Source organism: Gallinula chloropus (genome assembly GCF_964237585.1).
Source record: "Gallinula chloropus genome assembly, chromosome: 9".
Lineage (NCBI taxonomy): Eukaryota > Metazoa > Chordata > Aves > Gruiformes > Rallidae > Gallinula > Gallinula chloropus.
In genome coordinates this window covers 22,623,612-22,639,493 of record NC_140094.1, presented here as the reverse complement: position 1 = coordinate 22,639,493, position 15,882 = coordinate 22,623,612, and the positions used below count along the sequence as shown (strand labels likewise).

The 15,882-nt window shown below is 39.8% G+C and overlaps 1 protein-coding gene across 3 annotated transcripts in view; it reads right to left on the bottom strand.

Annotated features, from left to right (window-relative positions):
- The window catches only part of TJP1 (tight junction protein 1), a gene marked incomplete at its 5' end in the record, with an annotated part of 154,940 nt that overhangs the window by 33,828 nt on the left and 105,230 nt on the right, over window positions 1-15,882 (bottom strand). For all 3 annotated transcript variants that reach the window (XM_084268046.1, XM_084268047.1, XM_084268048.1), the window contains 7 exons: window positions 789-933; window positions 1,298-1,466; window positions 2,079-2,182; window positions 2,705-2,984; window positions 4,349-4,451; window positions 4,664-4,788; window positions 10,663-10,719. In XM_084268046.1, coding sequence (XP_084124172.1) covers window positions 789-933; window positions 1,298-1,466; window positions 2,079-2,182; window positions 2,705-2,984; window positions 4,349-4,451; window positions 4,664-4,788; window positions 10,663-10,719 — 983 coding nt within the window. The remainder of the gene's footprint in view (window positions 1-788; window positions 934-1,297; window positions 1,467-2,078; window positions 2,183-2,704; window positions 2,985-4,348; window positions 4,452-4,663; window positions 4,789-10,662; window positions 10,720-15,882) is intronic.

The following is a 15,882-nucleotide window of genomic DNA, read 5'->3' as shown; positions in this document are numbered from 1 at the left end:
TCTGTTCCAGTATCTACAAACACTCACGGTCACCTTCTCTTACAATTGTGTAGTAGAATCTAAAATCCAATACTGAAATTCTATCTCAATTAAAATATCCATTTCCAAACTCTGGAAAAGCAAAACAGGACACATGTATGTAGTTCAAGATTAAAGTTCCACATGGAAGAAAAAAATTCCAACTATAGAACAGATGACTTAACTGAATTCATATAAAATTACTTACCTGCTTCAGAACCATCACGAATGTCCCATTTGAAAGTGTTCAAACAGTAAACACTACACCCCAAAAGCTCCCTCTCTCATGCAATGCACCTTATTTTGTAGGAATTAAATGTACTCAGAAACGTAAGAGAGCTTTTAAAGGAGGATAGTTAAGAAAATAAAAAGCCTATGCTTAAGTAAAGCAATATTCAACAGATTTACCCAGGTGGGACATTCCATAGGAACTGTGCTAACAATCATTTCAAATATCCTTGCAGCTAGCTGCTTGCTGAAAAGAAAGTATCATTACATATGCTTCAAAAACATATATCGCTATTGAACTTACATTGTCATTCATAACACCATGCTCTAAGATTATGTTTAAAAACAGGGTAACACTGAAGCTAAAGGTTCAATTTCTCCTGAAATTTAAGAAAATTATCAGCTACACCTCTCAAAGAACACTGCATGACAAGTACCAGAGTTCTGCACCACATTTGTCACACTGTATAAATCCAACCACTCCTACAACTTATATGTCACATTAAACAGTTGATTTAGAAATAATACAATGCTGCCATCACCTGCCGTTGCTGGGCTGCTGTGGAGAATGTCTGGAATGGTCTGAAGGCTCTGACCTCTGGTCAGGAGATCGTGAACGACTGCGGCGGGGCCTGTCATGTGATCGGTTGGAATGATCTGATGCCAGCGACTGAATTTCTGAAATGTCTGTTAAATAAAAGTTGTTTTTCCATGAAATGACTGTAATTAAAATGGTGGTGTGACCTGCTCAAATGGAAATAAGCTTCTGCAAAGATTTTTTATGAAGATGTTAAAACTACGTTTATTATTTCAGAACTAAACTTAGTAGCCCTGAAAGAACAAAGTTGTAGTAATAGGAACTGTATCTTTGTCCTCCACTGTTTTTGACAGTGTGGATTTCAATCACATTCAAGCAAGAATAAGCTCTTATTATGACCAACTTAATCCTAGCTTTTATCCCCACCCTCTCATCCCACCTAGGTGTATTTCACATCTTGGCAATACCGGGAACTCTTCTCTCCCTTTAGAAATGGAAGTTAGTTATACTCACCATCTCTTTCTGAAGCATTAGCAGAATGAATACTGTCAGAAAGATCAGGAACATTCAACAGTGTGGCTCGTTCATCTCGTTGAACAACCATCTTCAACTTGCCTTTTGACCTTTCGATGAGTGTTTTTGCATCTGCTAAAGACATATTTTCTGTCACTGTGCCATTGATCTGGAACAGAATAAGAAAATACAGTGGCAGATTATGTTATAGCCTGGATGAGCCCAATAACAGAGAAAAACATTTCCATCTTTCAAAGACAGAGCCTGTACCACTAACACAAAGCCTTTAAAATACTACTTGTTCTTTGACCCAGCACTGCTATATTCAGCAGAGGAACAGTATGGCTTTTTTTGCACCAAGACAGCAGCATTGTGAAATAAAAATTATGCATTAAAAATCTCTGGGTATATAGATTTCTACAAAAATAAAGAATTAACCTGAAGACACGTTCTAGTGTTGCCCAACACCACAATTCCACAACATTATATTGTATAACTAAGCATGAGACTTCGGCCCTATGTGATCTCTCCAATGTTTTCTGTTATGCATTTACAGTGGGCACTGTGTTTCTGAGTAAGGCCTGGGAACAATACCAGGCAGCCAAAAAGGCTTTGCAGTTTTCCTTTTGTTAGATAAGTTAATTTATATGTAAATTTAATGATCTTTGAAATAATAAAAATACACCACCTACTAGCAATAATTATGCTACTAAGAAATATCTAGTTCCAAGTACAGTTATATCAGTGAGTTTTCCTTTAGAATCACCAGCATTTACTATACCTTGAGGACAACATCTCCTTCCTGAATATTGCCATCTCTTGCTGCCAGGCTATCCTGGGATATTTCTTTCACAAATATGTGGCTTGCCAACCGTAGACCATACTCTATAAAATATCAGTTAAAGAAAGAGAGAAAGAAAAACACTGATGAGGCTACAATTAAAAACAACAGGATTTACAATACACAGTATTTGCACTGGAAACACAAAGAGGAGTTAACTTGGCACATGAAGGGCTGCAGTGTAATTACTGTATGGATTTACCATTATATCAATCTCTTCTTTAACTCTGCCTGTAATCCTAGCTGCAGTTCAATAGCTTAACTTACAGTTTTCCCTTTCAGTGAGGGTCACTGAAAACTCCACTGAACTGTATGGAAGGGCACACAGCCACCCACTACCAGCTGTCAGGTCCACAGCTAAGATGTGTTTACATAACAACACTTTACCTTTAGTTAAGCACATGTTTTTTGGAGTATGAAAATAACCATGAGACATACAAGAAGAGCTTGTTCTCAGTTAAGTTTTCAGATAGCTACAGGTAAAACAAGCAAAGAGTTAAGAGCATTGTTCATACAGTCCATGAAGCCCAGCAAAAGTCTTAGCAAGAGAACTACACACAGGTTACCTTCATTTTTCCTCGACTTCACCAGTGTTACTTTGGTAGGTTTTGCAGGCTGACTGGACGTAACCGACCTTCTGTCTGATCTCGGCGACAAGCTTCTCTCTCTGCTAGCACTTCGATCTCGCACCCAGCTCTTCTCGTGCCTTCTGCTGGCACTTGGACCACCACGGCTGCTTCTTGGGTCACGGATCTCTTCATCATAGCTATCATCCTCGTTTTCCGACACCGGTTCAGGTTCTTGTCTGGCCACTGGAATCTGAATTTTCTTCATCCTTCGGATAGTCTATAACCAAACACTAGATACTAGCCTCCAGCTTCGTAATGCTAATGATGTTACTAAATATCAGAAGCCAAGCCAATCCCAAAGCTCAAAAGATGACACTCAGATATGTTTGTGAATGCTCTCAATTCCTCAGCCAATTCTACCCAATTGATATAGGAGACTCAACACAGATTATTAAAAACCTGGTTTAAGTGAAGGGGTATGTTTGGGTTTAGTTGTTTAGTCCTTTTTCTCTTCTGTAACAATGGCAATAGGATAACAGCCATTGTAGTATAACAGGATATTCTATCTTCACAGAGCAGCAGGTTTTATCGCCCTCTCTCTTTGCTTAAAGCCACAACTCAGTTACTGGCACTACTAAAAGCTGCTTTCGCTAACATGTAATCTACTGTATACTCAGTGTCTTATTGACAATAATGCTCCACTTTGAAGCCTCCCAATCTTCCCAAGCTATGTTCATGCAAGCCACAGAGGAAGGCAAGCATTCCCACTGCAATTTCAAAGTTGGTCTGCACTAAAGTAGACAGCTGTTTCCAGAATAAGACTCAACACTATTCAGAGGTTTATTTGCTGTGTTACAGAACTGAACCAAGTTATACCATGAAGTTTCCATTAATTACTACTTTGAATTTTGCTGTGTAAATATATGCAAGATACTGGAAGTCCCGCACAGTTCACCACACATGTTTCTGTGAGCTTTAACTAACTGCTAAATCTACAAATGCAAAACAACTTTTGCATCAGCCCCACAGCTTTTCCACAAGCCCCAGAAGCCTGCTTTTCTGAATGAAGAAGCTGTTGTGTATCCGAGTTCTACTTTTTGTTACATCAATCTCATGGTACTACAGAAATATGGATTACTACCCTTTAGCAATGACGTGTTCTGGTTTGCAAAGTTCAAAAGCCAACCACTTTGAATAAGCCTACAAAATTACAGGAATTAAGGTAATTATACTTTATTTCGGTAAACTGTTTACTGAGCATAAAAAGAACCATGGTCATGCATGACCAGTCATGTAATGTCCTTTAGCAGACATTAGCCTTTGAGAAGCCTTGATAAAAGTGCACACAAGAAAGCAAAGATGTATTAAAGCAGAGAATTGAGCTTTTGGCAAACTGTGAAGAACTCTACCATAAAGAAAAGGATTCTGAAGCATCCAGTGCATATCTAAACATGAGCATTCACATTTTACCAGAATCTTGGGTCACCTGCACGATAAACATGTCTCAATCACCACTGAAACCTGAAGCATCACCCAAGTATTAGAGTTCCTTGCGTATTTCACAGCAGACCTGAGACCATTTCACTTGTGCTAAGTCAGAATTTAAGCAAGCTTAACTCTTCAATGAAGACATTCACTTACAATCTTGGCATTCTTCCCACTCTTCCTCAGCTGCTGAACAGCAAAGGCATGCTCGACATTATCCATTGAAACTCCATTCACCATCGCAACGCGGTCATTTTCTCTGAATGAAACATCACAACACACACTGTAAATGCTTTTTGCCAAGGGGAAAATACTGGGGAATGGGCATCCCTGAACAAACTGCTTGTGTTATAAACTTACTATATGAACAGTTACAGATGGGTATATTGAGACCAAAATGCTTAGGAGGTTAAACTACCACTGAAAGATGAATGCCCCCACATCAGAATGCAGATATAGTCTGGCACTTACTGTAACAGTCCTTCTGCTGGGCCTCCTTTCAGCACATCAGAAATAACTATTGATGTCTCGCCACTCTGAAAGTGAGGATTATCTCTTCCTCCAGATATTGCAATACCAAATCCAAATCCAGGGGCCTATAATGCAAGAAATATTTTACTTTCTAATACTTACATGGTCCCAATTCACATTCCCAAGTCAAGCAAAAAAGGTCCTATGGGATGAATACAACTTATTGGAAGCAAGAAGGATCAATGACCCATACAGTACTATGCAATCCAGGAACAGGCAGATTCAAAATAAATAAAAAAACACTTCAGTCTGAAAGTCTCTGCCTAACTACCCAGTCTCTCTCAAAACCAAAAATTAGAGTTATCATTTGCATTTTTATGGCCTGGCCTTCAGGTGATCAGCAAGACCTCAACTTTCAGTAAATACAACTTACTATACACTGTGTTGGGATACTGATTCAAACCCCTATCACTTCCTGCAACACTTTCTTTGAGGTTTTACATTGTGGTATTTACCCAGCTTGACCTTGCTTAGCTCAGAACTGACAGGATCCCAGCACACAGTAGTATGACTGCAGGCTCAGTTCATAGGAATAATACCAAGATCACTTGTACCATTAAATACATCAAAACCTTGTCAACACTTGCACATCATCTGCATCTTAACAAAAGTTATTTGCTTCAATCTTCTCCCTCTAGGGTGACCTGCCACTACAGCAAGGTCAATGCCTCTGAAAAGTTATTCCTGTTAGATATTTCAAGATACAACCATGATGCTTACATTTCTGCCTGGAAGCAGCAAGGGTGGGAAATAAACCTTCTAAATATAACTGATTTGCAGACTGTCTAGCTCTTCCATCATTGTTCAGAAAACAGTTAGAAGGCTATTACCATTTAAATGCTGTATTTTGCTCAAGAACTGATTATGGAATTTTCAGCTATGCAGACCACAGTCACTGAATGGAAAAGATCATGTTTCAGTCAATTCCTCCTCTCCATTCCACACACTGTGCGTTCCATGCTGTCAGACTTATCCCTCTTTTCCTGACTTGAGCAAAAATGGCCCAGCTTCGACAGCGAGTTTCATAACCTTACAGAGACAGCAGAATAACATGGCAGTCTGCATCTGTAAGGCATATGACACTCAGCTTTTTGGACAGTAATTACTGCCCAAATAAAATCCTGTTTCCTATTCCCCCCCTCCCAAAATAAAAAGGAGAGGTCAGAAAAAGATGGCCCAGATTTATCCTGTAAGCAGTGAATAGGAGCATGCAGTATTACAACTAAGATTGGGAGAGTCGCTGTTCAGAAATTCAACAGTTAGCAAATACTGCTAGCAACCATGAAGAAAATCAGTTGGTCTGACAAGGCTGGGAGAGTGGGGAAGGGTACACCTTCCTGCTGCTTCTACACCCATTTTAACTCATTAAAGGAAGACTGGACATCATTTCAAGATACATTCCAGTCAGATCAGCCAGAAATCATGGCTGGTATTCAAGAATTACTAAGCGAAACCCTGCATCATGCAGGAGGACAAGCTAAAGGATTATAATGACTAGTTATGACCAGAGCTGAAGTTCTCTTTCTATTTTATTTTTCAAACAAAGAGAATACATAATAGCCTAGGAATATACATAACAAAATCCCCTTTCAAAACCATAATATTTCCTCTTTCTCATGCCACTGCTTCAGTTCTCCATTACTCTAACAAGGAGAATTCAGTTTATACTATATTTAGGTGGAGAAGGGGTAAGAGAGAACTAATACATCTATATCAAACTTCATTTAAATATTACCTTTCCTTCCAGCTTAAAAAATTCTCCTAGTTCTCCACTCAAAAAATAAAATCATGAGGCTAAGGACAGTAGAGATGCAGAAACCCACTAAACCTTACCTTGGTGTTTACCTTTTGGGTTTTTAAGAGTAGATGTGCAAACCAAATCACTACTATTAAGATGACTAGTTACTTGAACATTCTTCTTTACAAGATGCTCTGTATTGGAGACTACAGTGTTTCAGACAGCAGTCAAAAGAGACCACAAGTCAGATAAAACTCCAATTTATGTTATTAGCAAGCTTTTAAGAAATACTTCAAACTAGAAAGTTGAAATCAAACCCTGGATCTTTTGTAAAATTTAAGAGCTCAATTAAGAAGCTTTCCAATAATCCTCAGCCTACTACTTACTCTTCATCTTACCCTACTACCTACCATAACTGTAAGCGATAAACTGAAGTGCCCTCTGAAAGCTAAGCCTAGCTGCTACAGGTCTGGAAATACAGGATGGTGATCACCAGAGATTATACAGGATAGAAACAAGTATCATAACTAAAACTGCCTCTTTTTTTATTGAATTCTGCCACTTAACCAATTCAATCAACCAGATGTTGTAGGGACACCATCAAAATACTCCCCAAAAACCCAACTGAACTATTTTGCCCTCCCACAGCAAGGGAGAAGCAGAAAGGCATGTGCATCCCTGGTTTCTGTCCCAAGGGGAAGGAGAGACACGTAACAGACACACAGAACTCGACTTCAAGTACAAAGAAAGCCACATAATATACTAAGTGCAAGGTTCTTCCCTAAAGTCCTTTACAATTAAGTACAGAAAAACAGCAGATCTCTCAAAATATAAACTCTAGCTACCTGATAAGCTTTAATTGTCCTTGAGACTGGCTCAATCTTAGGAGCCAAGCAGCAGTCCAATAGTTGCAAGGGTAGTAAAGAAGGGGAAACAAAAGCTCTCAGTTAAAAGTTCAAGCCTCTCCTAAAATAGCTCCTAGCTAGTCTTTTGACAACAGTACTGGAATTCACCAACTCCTACGTTAAATCACACCACAGACAGAGTGCTTACTGCTCTTGCAGATTCTGCAACATACCTGGAACACATAAAAACCATCAATTGCTGTCTGAACCATATCAAAGTACCCAAACTGGCACATGTATACTGAGAATACTGGGATTAAGTATACTCTGTCCCTCATTTGTGATGACATCTCTGGAAAGCAAAGGTCATAGGAACCCTTCAAAGGAAGCGAAGAAGGCTACATTCTTCAACAAAAGCTCCCTATGCAAAACACTTCCTGCTCTTCTGCAAGGCCCACCTTCCAAAGTTCATAGCATCCTGTCCCCTTTTTAAAGGGCCATTACAGAATCAACACACGTTCTAAAAGAAAGCACGAGGTATGCAACAACACTTCTGAACTGCCATTCATTGGTTCATAAATCAGTAACTGCCCTCTTTAACAATACAGAACCATTTTTAAAACATGTAACACTTCATACATACCACAGACTTAAACTAAGAATTCAGTGCTGGAACTGACAACAGGACAAAACTTAGTCTCAAAATATAAATAAATGGAATCAAGCATATTTTAAGTGTCTCTGCTAACACAGGCCACAAACTACAAAACCTCTACTTTTAAGGTTGCTGATTATAATCAGTGTTAGTGATCCTTACTAACTAACTAGTTTTGATCTACATTAAAAGCCAACTAAAAATGGAAAAAATGAAGTTATGGTTACACAACTTCCCTGGGGCACTCAGAGGGACAGATTTACTTGCCATCAAGCAGGTACACATGAAGAGACAAGAGCTGATCTAGACTGACACCAACTCCAGACTTCTCTGCCTCTTTAAGGGAGGCTTGCTAAAGTTTTAGACAAATTTATTCTGGGTGAGATTCTTCAAATTACTTGTCTAGCCTCATTTCTGAAGGCAAATACTGTCAGAACATACAAAAAACTTTGGTGAATCCCAAACACTTCACAGGCCTACCAACAAAATGTAAAGCTTGCCTAGCCTCCACCCTAGAGAAACTAAATGCGACTCGCGGTTGTGTGCCTCGCGGTTGTGTGCCTCGCGGTTGTGTGCCTCGCGGTTGTGTGCCTCGCGGTTGTGTGCCTCGCGGTTGTGTGCCTCGCGGTTGTGTGCCTCGCGGTTGTGTGCCTCGCGGTTGTGTGCCTCGCGGTTGTGTGCCTCGCGGTTGTGTGCCTCGCGGTTGTGTGCCTCGCGGTTGTGTGCCTCGCTAGAGGAAGAGGTTCAAATCTCAAATGTTTTTTTCTTTTCGTGTGGCCAACAGTCATTGGCCTCTACGAGTTCTGTAGCCCAGCCAAGTGGAGCAGATAAACTCAAAAAATATTCCAACATCAGAGTGGCATTTTGAGCATATTCCAATTCTATTAACTTCTAGATATCTTTGAGGATAACTGAGATCTGAATGCATTACACTCCTTCTGACTAAACTGAAGTAACCTCGTTTACATGATAATTTAACACTACAAGAATGTCACAAATGAAAAGCCAAATCAAGTAGTCCACAAGCAGATATGCAGTTGGTCTCCTAAAACCTCTTCCCAGCGCTAAGGATAAAGTTCTAAGCACCAATCTGCTGAACAGTGGTGTAAAAGTTTTGCTTTTTTTACCCACCAAATGGAAAAAAAATAGGTTTTGACTACGTTAATGCTATCCAAGTTAACAGCACCTGCCATCAGCCTTCAACATTTAAGAGACACTCAGATACCAACACAGTTAAACCAGTACAGTTGGCTGAGGTTTGGCACACAATCAAATCATACACTTCCATACTACACCAGGACTTCAGACTATGCTGCAATTGCAAAGACATGATTCCTGCAGCATTTCATTACTCCTTTGTGTACTGACTGAACTCAGCATTTTCAGGATTCACCAAAGTTAGTGCACCAGAAAAAAAAATCCCCTTCAAGCTATCACCAAAATAATCTACCAGCCAACCTTTGATAGCCATATTATTTGTTGCTTGCTTTTGAATACAGAGCAGCATTAATTTCATCAGTAAGATGAATTTTAAAAGTTCACACAAGTTCTACGATAACTAGACATCTTCAAGAAGAAAACATAAAAGGCAATTATACATAAAAATACTACTACTTGCTCAAGAGCTTGGCTTGGAAATTGGTGAAAGCTTGACAAGCAGCCTAGATAAGTATCAACACACATTGCTGCTCCTGACTGTACTTTCTCCCCACCCCCCCACCCACATGTGCTTGCAGTTAGAGACAGGGTACTGTTAGACAGCCGTCTAGTCCAACGGAGCATAACCCGTCTTTTCTTAAGAGGGCAAGTACCAAAATGGTTAATGTTGAATCAACAGTATTGCACTCATTAGTAGGTTTGTACAGGGAATTAACATTTTACCTGACCAGCTGATCTATTTTTACCCATTTTTAGTCAAACTTCCATTCATCTGATCAATGCTACAATCCTAACGCATCTCAATCCTGTGCTTAAGAATTGAAGGCAAGTGACAAATCTTGCTCCCTTGAGCAAAATCCTCAGCATTTCACTTTTGTTGGAACAAATACAACCATTTGGGCCACAATTCCATGGTTGCTTTAATACTAAGCTGCTGCCAGATATGTCATCCCACCTTTTTCCACTTGCCCTATGAAACTCATTCTTTGTTGCACGTCTTGTCCACCCTTATGACAGCTATATTGTAAATCAATTTACAAGTAACTCAAATAAGAGAAGAGTCAGTCTAGTCATGCTTTCTAGTCACTGCTTCCTAGAACACATTCCTCTGTGTACAGTGCACGTTCTGGACACCAAAAAAAAAAAATCACTCCTTTCAGCCACTAATTTAAGACAGTGGGAGGCAAATAACGCAGCTTTGAATATAATTATTCACACTTAACTACAGTTTGCGCCCCACAAATTATACTTAAGTCTTACAAAGCTTTTGTTACAGCACAATTGTTGATTTCTAACTACTTTCAGTTACATACAGAAGTAATTTAAAGCTCTGCTTCTAGCAGTTATTTGTAGGCAGGCTTATCTCTGAAACCCAAGGAACAGCACTACTATTGAATGGAGCTTTTACAACACCTCTAAATTTAAACAGAGGAATATGACAGTTTCCTTTCGGTTTACTTCCTGACATCTGGCTTTTTCCTATTGTTTTCAAAAGCTACCAGTATCCTGCGTTAGGCACACACAACCAATTGTATGAACTTACCCTGTGAAGAGTCACTGTGTGTTGTTCCCATATAGCTGTTTCTTCCATAGTTGTGCTCTAAAGGAGAAAACAAAACAAATCCTAAAGATTAGACTTCTCCATCAACAGCCTTACCAAACAGCTATATCATATCACAAACATAACCCTACACTCACAAGTAACATTAGCATTCATATTGAGTAACTACAGAGAAGTAGGACTGGCTCATTTGTTACACATTTCCTGTCTTTAAATGTCACATCTGAACTTCCTGTGCTCCTAGGGAAGGGGGCAGGGGGAAGAATAGGCAAAGGAGATTTCTAATCATTATATATTTCAGAACATTAAATTAGAAGTTTAAAGGGAAGGACTACAAGGAGCATTTGTGATATAGGCTGTCTTGACTGCTCATTAAGTATAGAGTAATTGAAGCTGGTCCAAGGCCCACTTTCAGTTTTCCACTGTAACAAGTTCTATCAGTGTTCTAACTTACACACTTCATACTTGTGTGAACATTCACCTTTGGCTTGTTCTAGCTGCATGCAGATTACCACTAACTAGTGAACAGCCAGCTCTAGATTACACTATCTGTACTGTATTATGCATACAGGTCACATTTAACAGACTCCACTGCTTAGTGAGAGTCCATTTCTTTGGGGAGCAGCAGCACTGCAGAAGTAAACAAGGTCCTCTAAGGGAACCAGATTAAACAGTAACATTATGGCAATATTTACATACCTGCATTTCTGCTTAAAAGAGCAAACTTGCACTGCTTAACGTGCCACAAGTAGTAAGGGTTTGGCAAGGGGAAAAGTGGCACAAGGGAGGGAAAACTAGAAGAGCCAGAGGCTTGAAAACAGGCAGCAAGGCAGCAGGAAATACAGAGCTCATAGCATGAGGTCCCCTGCTGTCCTGCTGCTGCACCTTCTACATTTCTGCCCAGAGTTTTGCTCCATACCTCCCCTCCCAAAGCAATCCCCTACAGAACAGAATTAGAACACCAACACCGTAAACAAATTACAGGTAAAGCAGTTTTTCAAAAAATAAAACACTCCCATATAGCAGTTACAGTAACTCAGCCGCTACAGCAACAGTACTCTACCTCTTCACCTAACCCTGTGGAGAACAGCAGCAGCAATGTTTACTCTCACAATCAATAGCTCCAAAAACTTCATTCAATTTCATAACATAGAAATTTGAAAGGAAGTTGAAAAGAAAAGTGAGTTCCTCCTATGACCCCAAAAAGCTGTGGGGTTTCTTCCTCCACATTTTGTGCTCAATTGCAATGGTTAGGATGGGCTACATGACTGCTCCTTTCTCTTTCAGGGTTCACTTCTCCTGAAAGGTGCAACTTAATTGGGACATACTTCATTCAAACAGCTTTGTTTCCCCCTCCATTCAGTACCCAATGCTGCCCCTTTGCATTACAAATTGACTCAACTCTACACTAGCATTAAATTATTTCTCTCCAGCTTTTTAAAAGTAGAGCAAATAAATATTAAAACAGTAACCATTTACACACACAAAGCCATTTTTGAAACAAAACAGAATGCTTCGCTTGCTAAACGGTTATTGAATACTAATTTTCTTCCCTATTTCTGATGCTCTCATTCTGTCTTCATTTTGGCAAGAGCTTCATGGGCTAAGCATCTCAACAAGTTAAGAATTACCTCTGTAAGTGAACTGCCAGAAGAGAAAACTTTAAGTAGCTCCTGTTCAGAAAAAGGTGGAATGGAAATATAACAAAGTACTGCAAAAGTCAAAACTCTATTTTAATTGAAATAGGCTGCCTCATTTCCAACTGCTCTAGGTTCGACCAATTATCAAAGAAGCCAACTTGCCTGGCTCATTTATTTATTGCTCTTGTCCCGGGAATGCTGTGCAGGTACAACATTGCACCAGCCACTGGAGCACTTCCACACAGCACAGTTCAAGCTACTTGGCTCAAAAGGCACGAGACTTCGCTGGCTCCAAGCTCTTGTGCCTCCCTGGGGGGGCTTCTCGCTGCTGGAGCCCACTTCACAGGGCACAGTGCAAACACACCAACTGTTTCTGAACATGGCAAAGACTGATAAACCCCAGTTTAACCAGCAATGCACTGGGAGATCTGGCAATCCTGGAGTCGGAGCAGGATAAGATAGGACGACAGCTAAGCAATGACTCAGAAAAATGGAAGTAACCCATATAACATGCTTCTGAGAACTCTGAAAAGATTTACTATCTCACAAATAAACAAACCCTGGAAAAACCACCCATGGAAACTCAGACTTTCTAAAGCTGGTCAGGGTGCTCGCTGCTCAATCTACTGATGAGATTTGCTTTTTATGCCTTCTTTTCTTTCTGTAACAGCTCAGTCTTTTTGTTTCCTTTGCTTGCTTTTCTCCATTTTCTTGCTCACACTATCTCCTCATCTATTGCTATCACCTCCCTTAGATTTTACTAATACATTCATTTCAAATTCACAGGACTTGGAAACATCAAATATCCATTAGTTAGATAGCAAACCAAGTAATATGTTATTTTCATTCTTTCTGCATGCCCAAACAGACCAATCAAGACGAGTGAAAACAGTTCAAAGGCAGCCTGAGGTGAGTCGTTGGCTTCGACAACAACTGCTTATTTGAGTTTCTCTTCTGTGAAGAATTGCATTCACTCTCAAAAGACTGAGAAGTTTGAAGATGACCTGTGAAGGTACCAGCCTTACTGAACACCGAGGCAGAAGAACTAGCACTACCATCAGCTGATGTCCCCGTTGTGATGCTGGTCTTAGACCACACTCAGAGTCTCCTATTTTTCACAAAACATTTGAACTTCAGGACTCTAAGAACTGAATTACGCAGTCTCTAGAAATGGCAAACACTGCCTGTAATTAAGGGGTAGGGGCAGATAGTGCAGGTCTGCAGTGATGGTGCCAGCTCTGCTGATAGCTGGTGCCAAGCTTGGTACCCAAGATAACATTACCCAAGGTGATTCAGCAGCAACTGAGGAATAGGTACAGCTTAACACCCCAGAAACTAGGAATATATGCAAATGCTGAAGTGCTGCAGTCTATGGTTACAGTAACTTAGAGACCTAAAAATTAAGTACCTTTGAAATGCACGTGGACAAACAACAGCATCTGAACTTTGTGAACTCAAATCCTAGGTCAATACTACCTATGGTTCTCTAGATGTATTAAGAATAAAAAGAATAGAACGATGGTATCAGGATTCTGGTGTTGGAAAAAGTTTATATGCTTATGCTTCATTAAAAGGGGTTTCCTTAAGCTTATCCTAAACACCCTTATACAGATAATCTGTAGTATTCCCAGCTCTGTATATGGCAGAGTTCTAACGAATAAAGTTGTAATTCATCAATATGGAAGTAATACAACCTACCACTTCCTCAGAATCTGAGTATTCTATCTCCTTCAATTTCCGTAGTTGAGATTGCCCTGAGATACAAACACATAAAAGTAGACATGTTTCCAGAAAGTTCCCTGTGTGCTACAAGGGTCCTTCAAACAACAAACATTGTTTTGTTCCCCTTCTCACATTTCTTTCCTGTTTCTCAGGAGGCCAGGGATTTCATTTTTCTTTTCTTAAAACATGCCTTTTCTCATACCACTCTACCTTCACACATGCATCTGGGGACACACACACAAAGATAACTTCCCCAAAGGATTAGTTCTGTACTTGCAGATCAAGATCCTCCCTCCAAGCATTGCTAAGGGAAAACAAACCCTTGCTGGCTACCAGTCTGAGCAATGGTATTTGCAAACACGGCAGCATTGCTCAGTTTACCTCTACTGCAGCTAAAAAAGCTGTTATAACAGCAACAGCACTGGAGCTACCCACTGGCTTCAGAAGACAACACAAGTTCATGTTTGGAAAGATCTGAACAGACACATAAATTAATATTTTATACCTAAAATAATGCAAAGTTCCTGAGGAAAAAAGTTTCTTGCAGTGACACATCTTTAGACTTCACACCTAGAGGAAGAGCTCAGGCGAAGGTCAAAGCTCCGATGCATTCCTGAAAACAAAGCCAGAACAGTTTCCCAATGCTGCTTTGCAAGTCTAAGGGGACTTACTAGTGAAGTTATCTTTCTTGTTTCAGCTAAACTGCTATTCATAAGAAGCATCAAGAATGACAAGTTTCAACAGGCAGTTTTCAACCCCCTTATTTCTTAGTAAAATTAATCAGCAATTCCTGACAAGTAAACAACAAATATTAAATACCTACTGTTCATTCAACAGTGCCTCACATTTCTCAAAGGACAATGATGATATTTCCTTTTCAGAGAAAATTCATATTTAGATCTCTACCTTAGAGCAGGCAGACTGTCAGAATTTCCATTGCCCAACACAAGAATAACCTACCGTGGGAAACAATATAGTACTTTTAGCATCTTTACAAACCTGGTTTTGTGGATCACCATTGACAGCTGTCCTGCAGACAATAAAATGAAGCAGCCACTTCTGCTACCTCAGGGGGCATATTGTTTCTATTCTCCACAAACACAAAGGAGAAGAAAGCTATCTGTGACAGATCCAAGTCCCTGCTCTACCCTTTTCAACCACAGCAAGCAAGCCACAAGAAAGTGAATGAATAGATCACCAACTCAATCGTATAAAGAACACTGTCTTTGCTGCAAGCTTGCAGCCTCGCATTGTAGCTTTAGTGCAAACTCCACTTCAAAAAAGACATCTAAAACCATCCTTAATCGTCCTGATAAAATCGTAACAATATGCAATTTTTTTTCTTACTCGAAACCAAGAAAGAGAAATAACTGCTCAAGGGCGGCATGGAAAGCAGTAAAGAAGCTGGTCTTTAGTCAGCCTCTTTGACAGGATACAGACATTCAAACTCATTCTCTATCTTGTTGTGTTTCTATTTGGTTTCTAAAATTTATTCTCTGTTATTCCTGGGGAAGTCCACTGCAGCAGTAGGATGATATTGAACATCAAAGTTTAAGATTAAATGCAGAAACAATGCATTTTGATGGCACTTGTGGGAAGAACTTAAAAGTGCTTATCACAGCAATTAGCATTTGCAACTGTCACCCAACAAACCTGCAGAAATTCTTGAATCCAGAGTGATGACTATCAGTCACTTCAAACAAAACAATTATGTCAATATCCAAAACAGCTTCCTGAGGAGGTTCTGAAAACAAAGGTGAATCTTCCCCAGCCAGCCCAAAGCAGGGAATGAAGAGCTCACTTCCTACACACAGCATCTTTCAGCACTGTTTCCAATGCT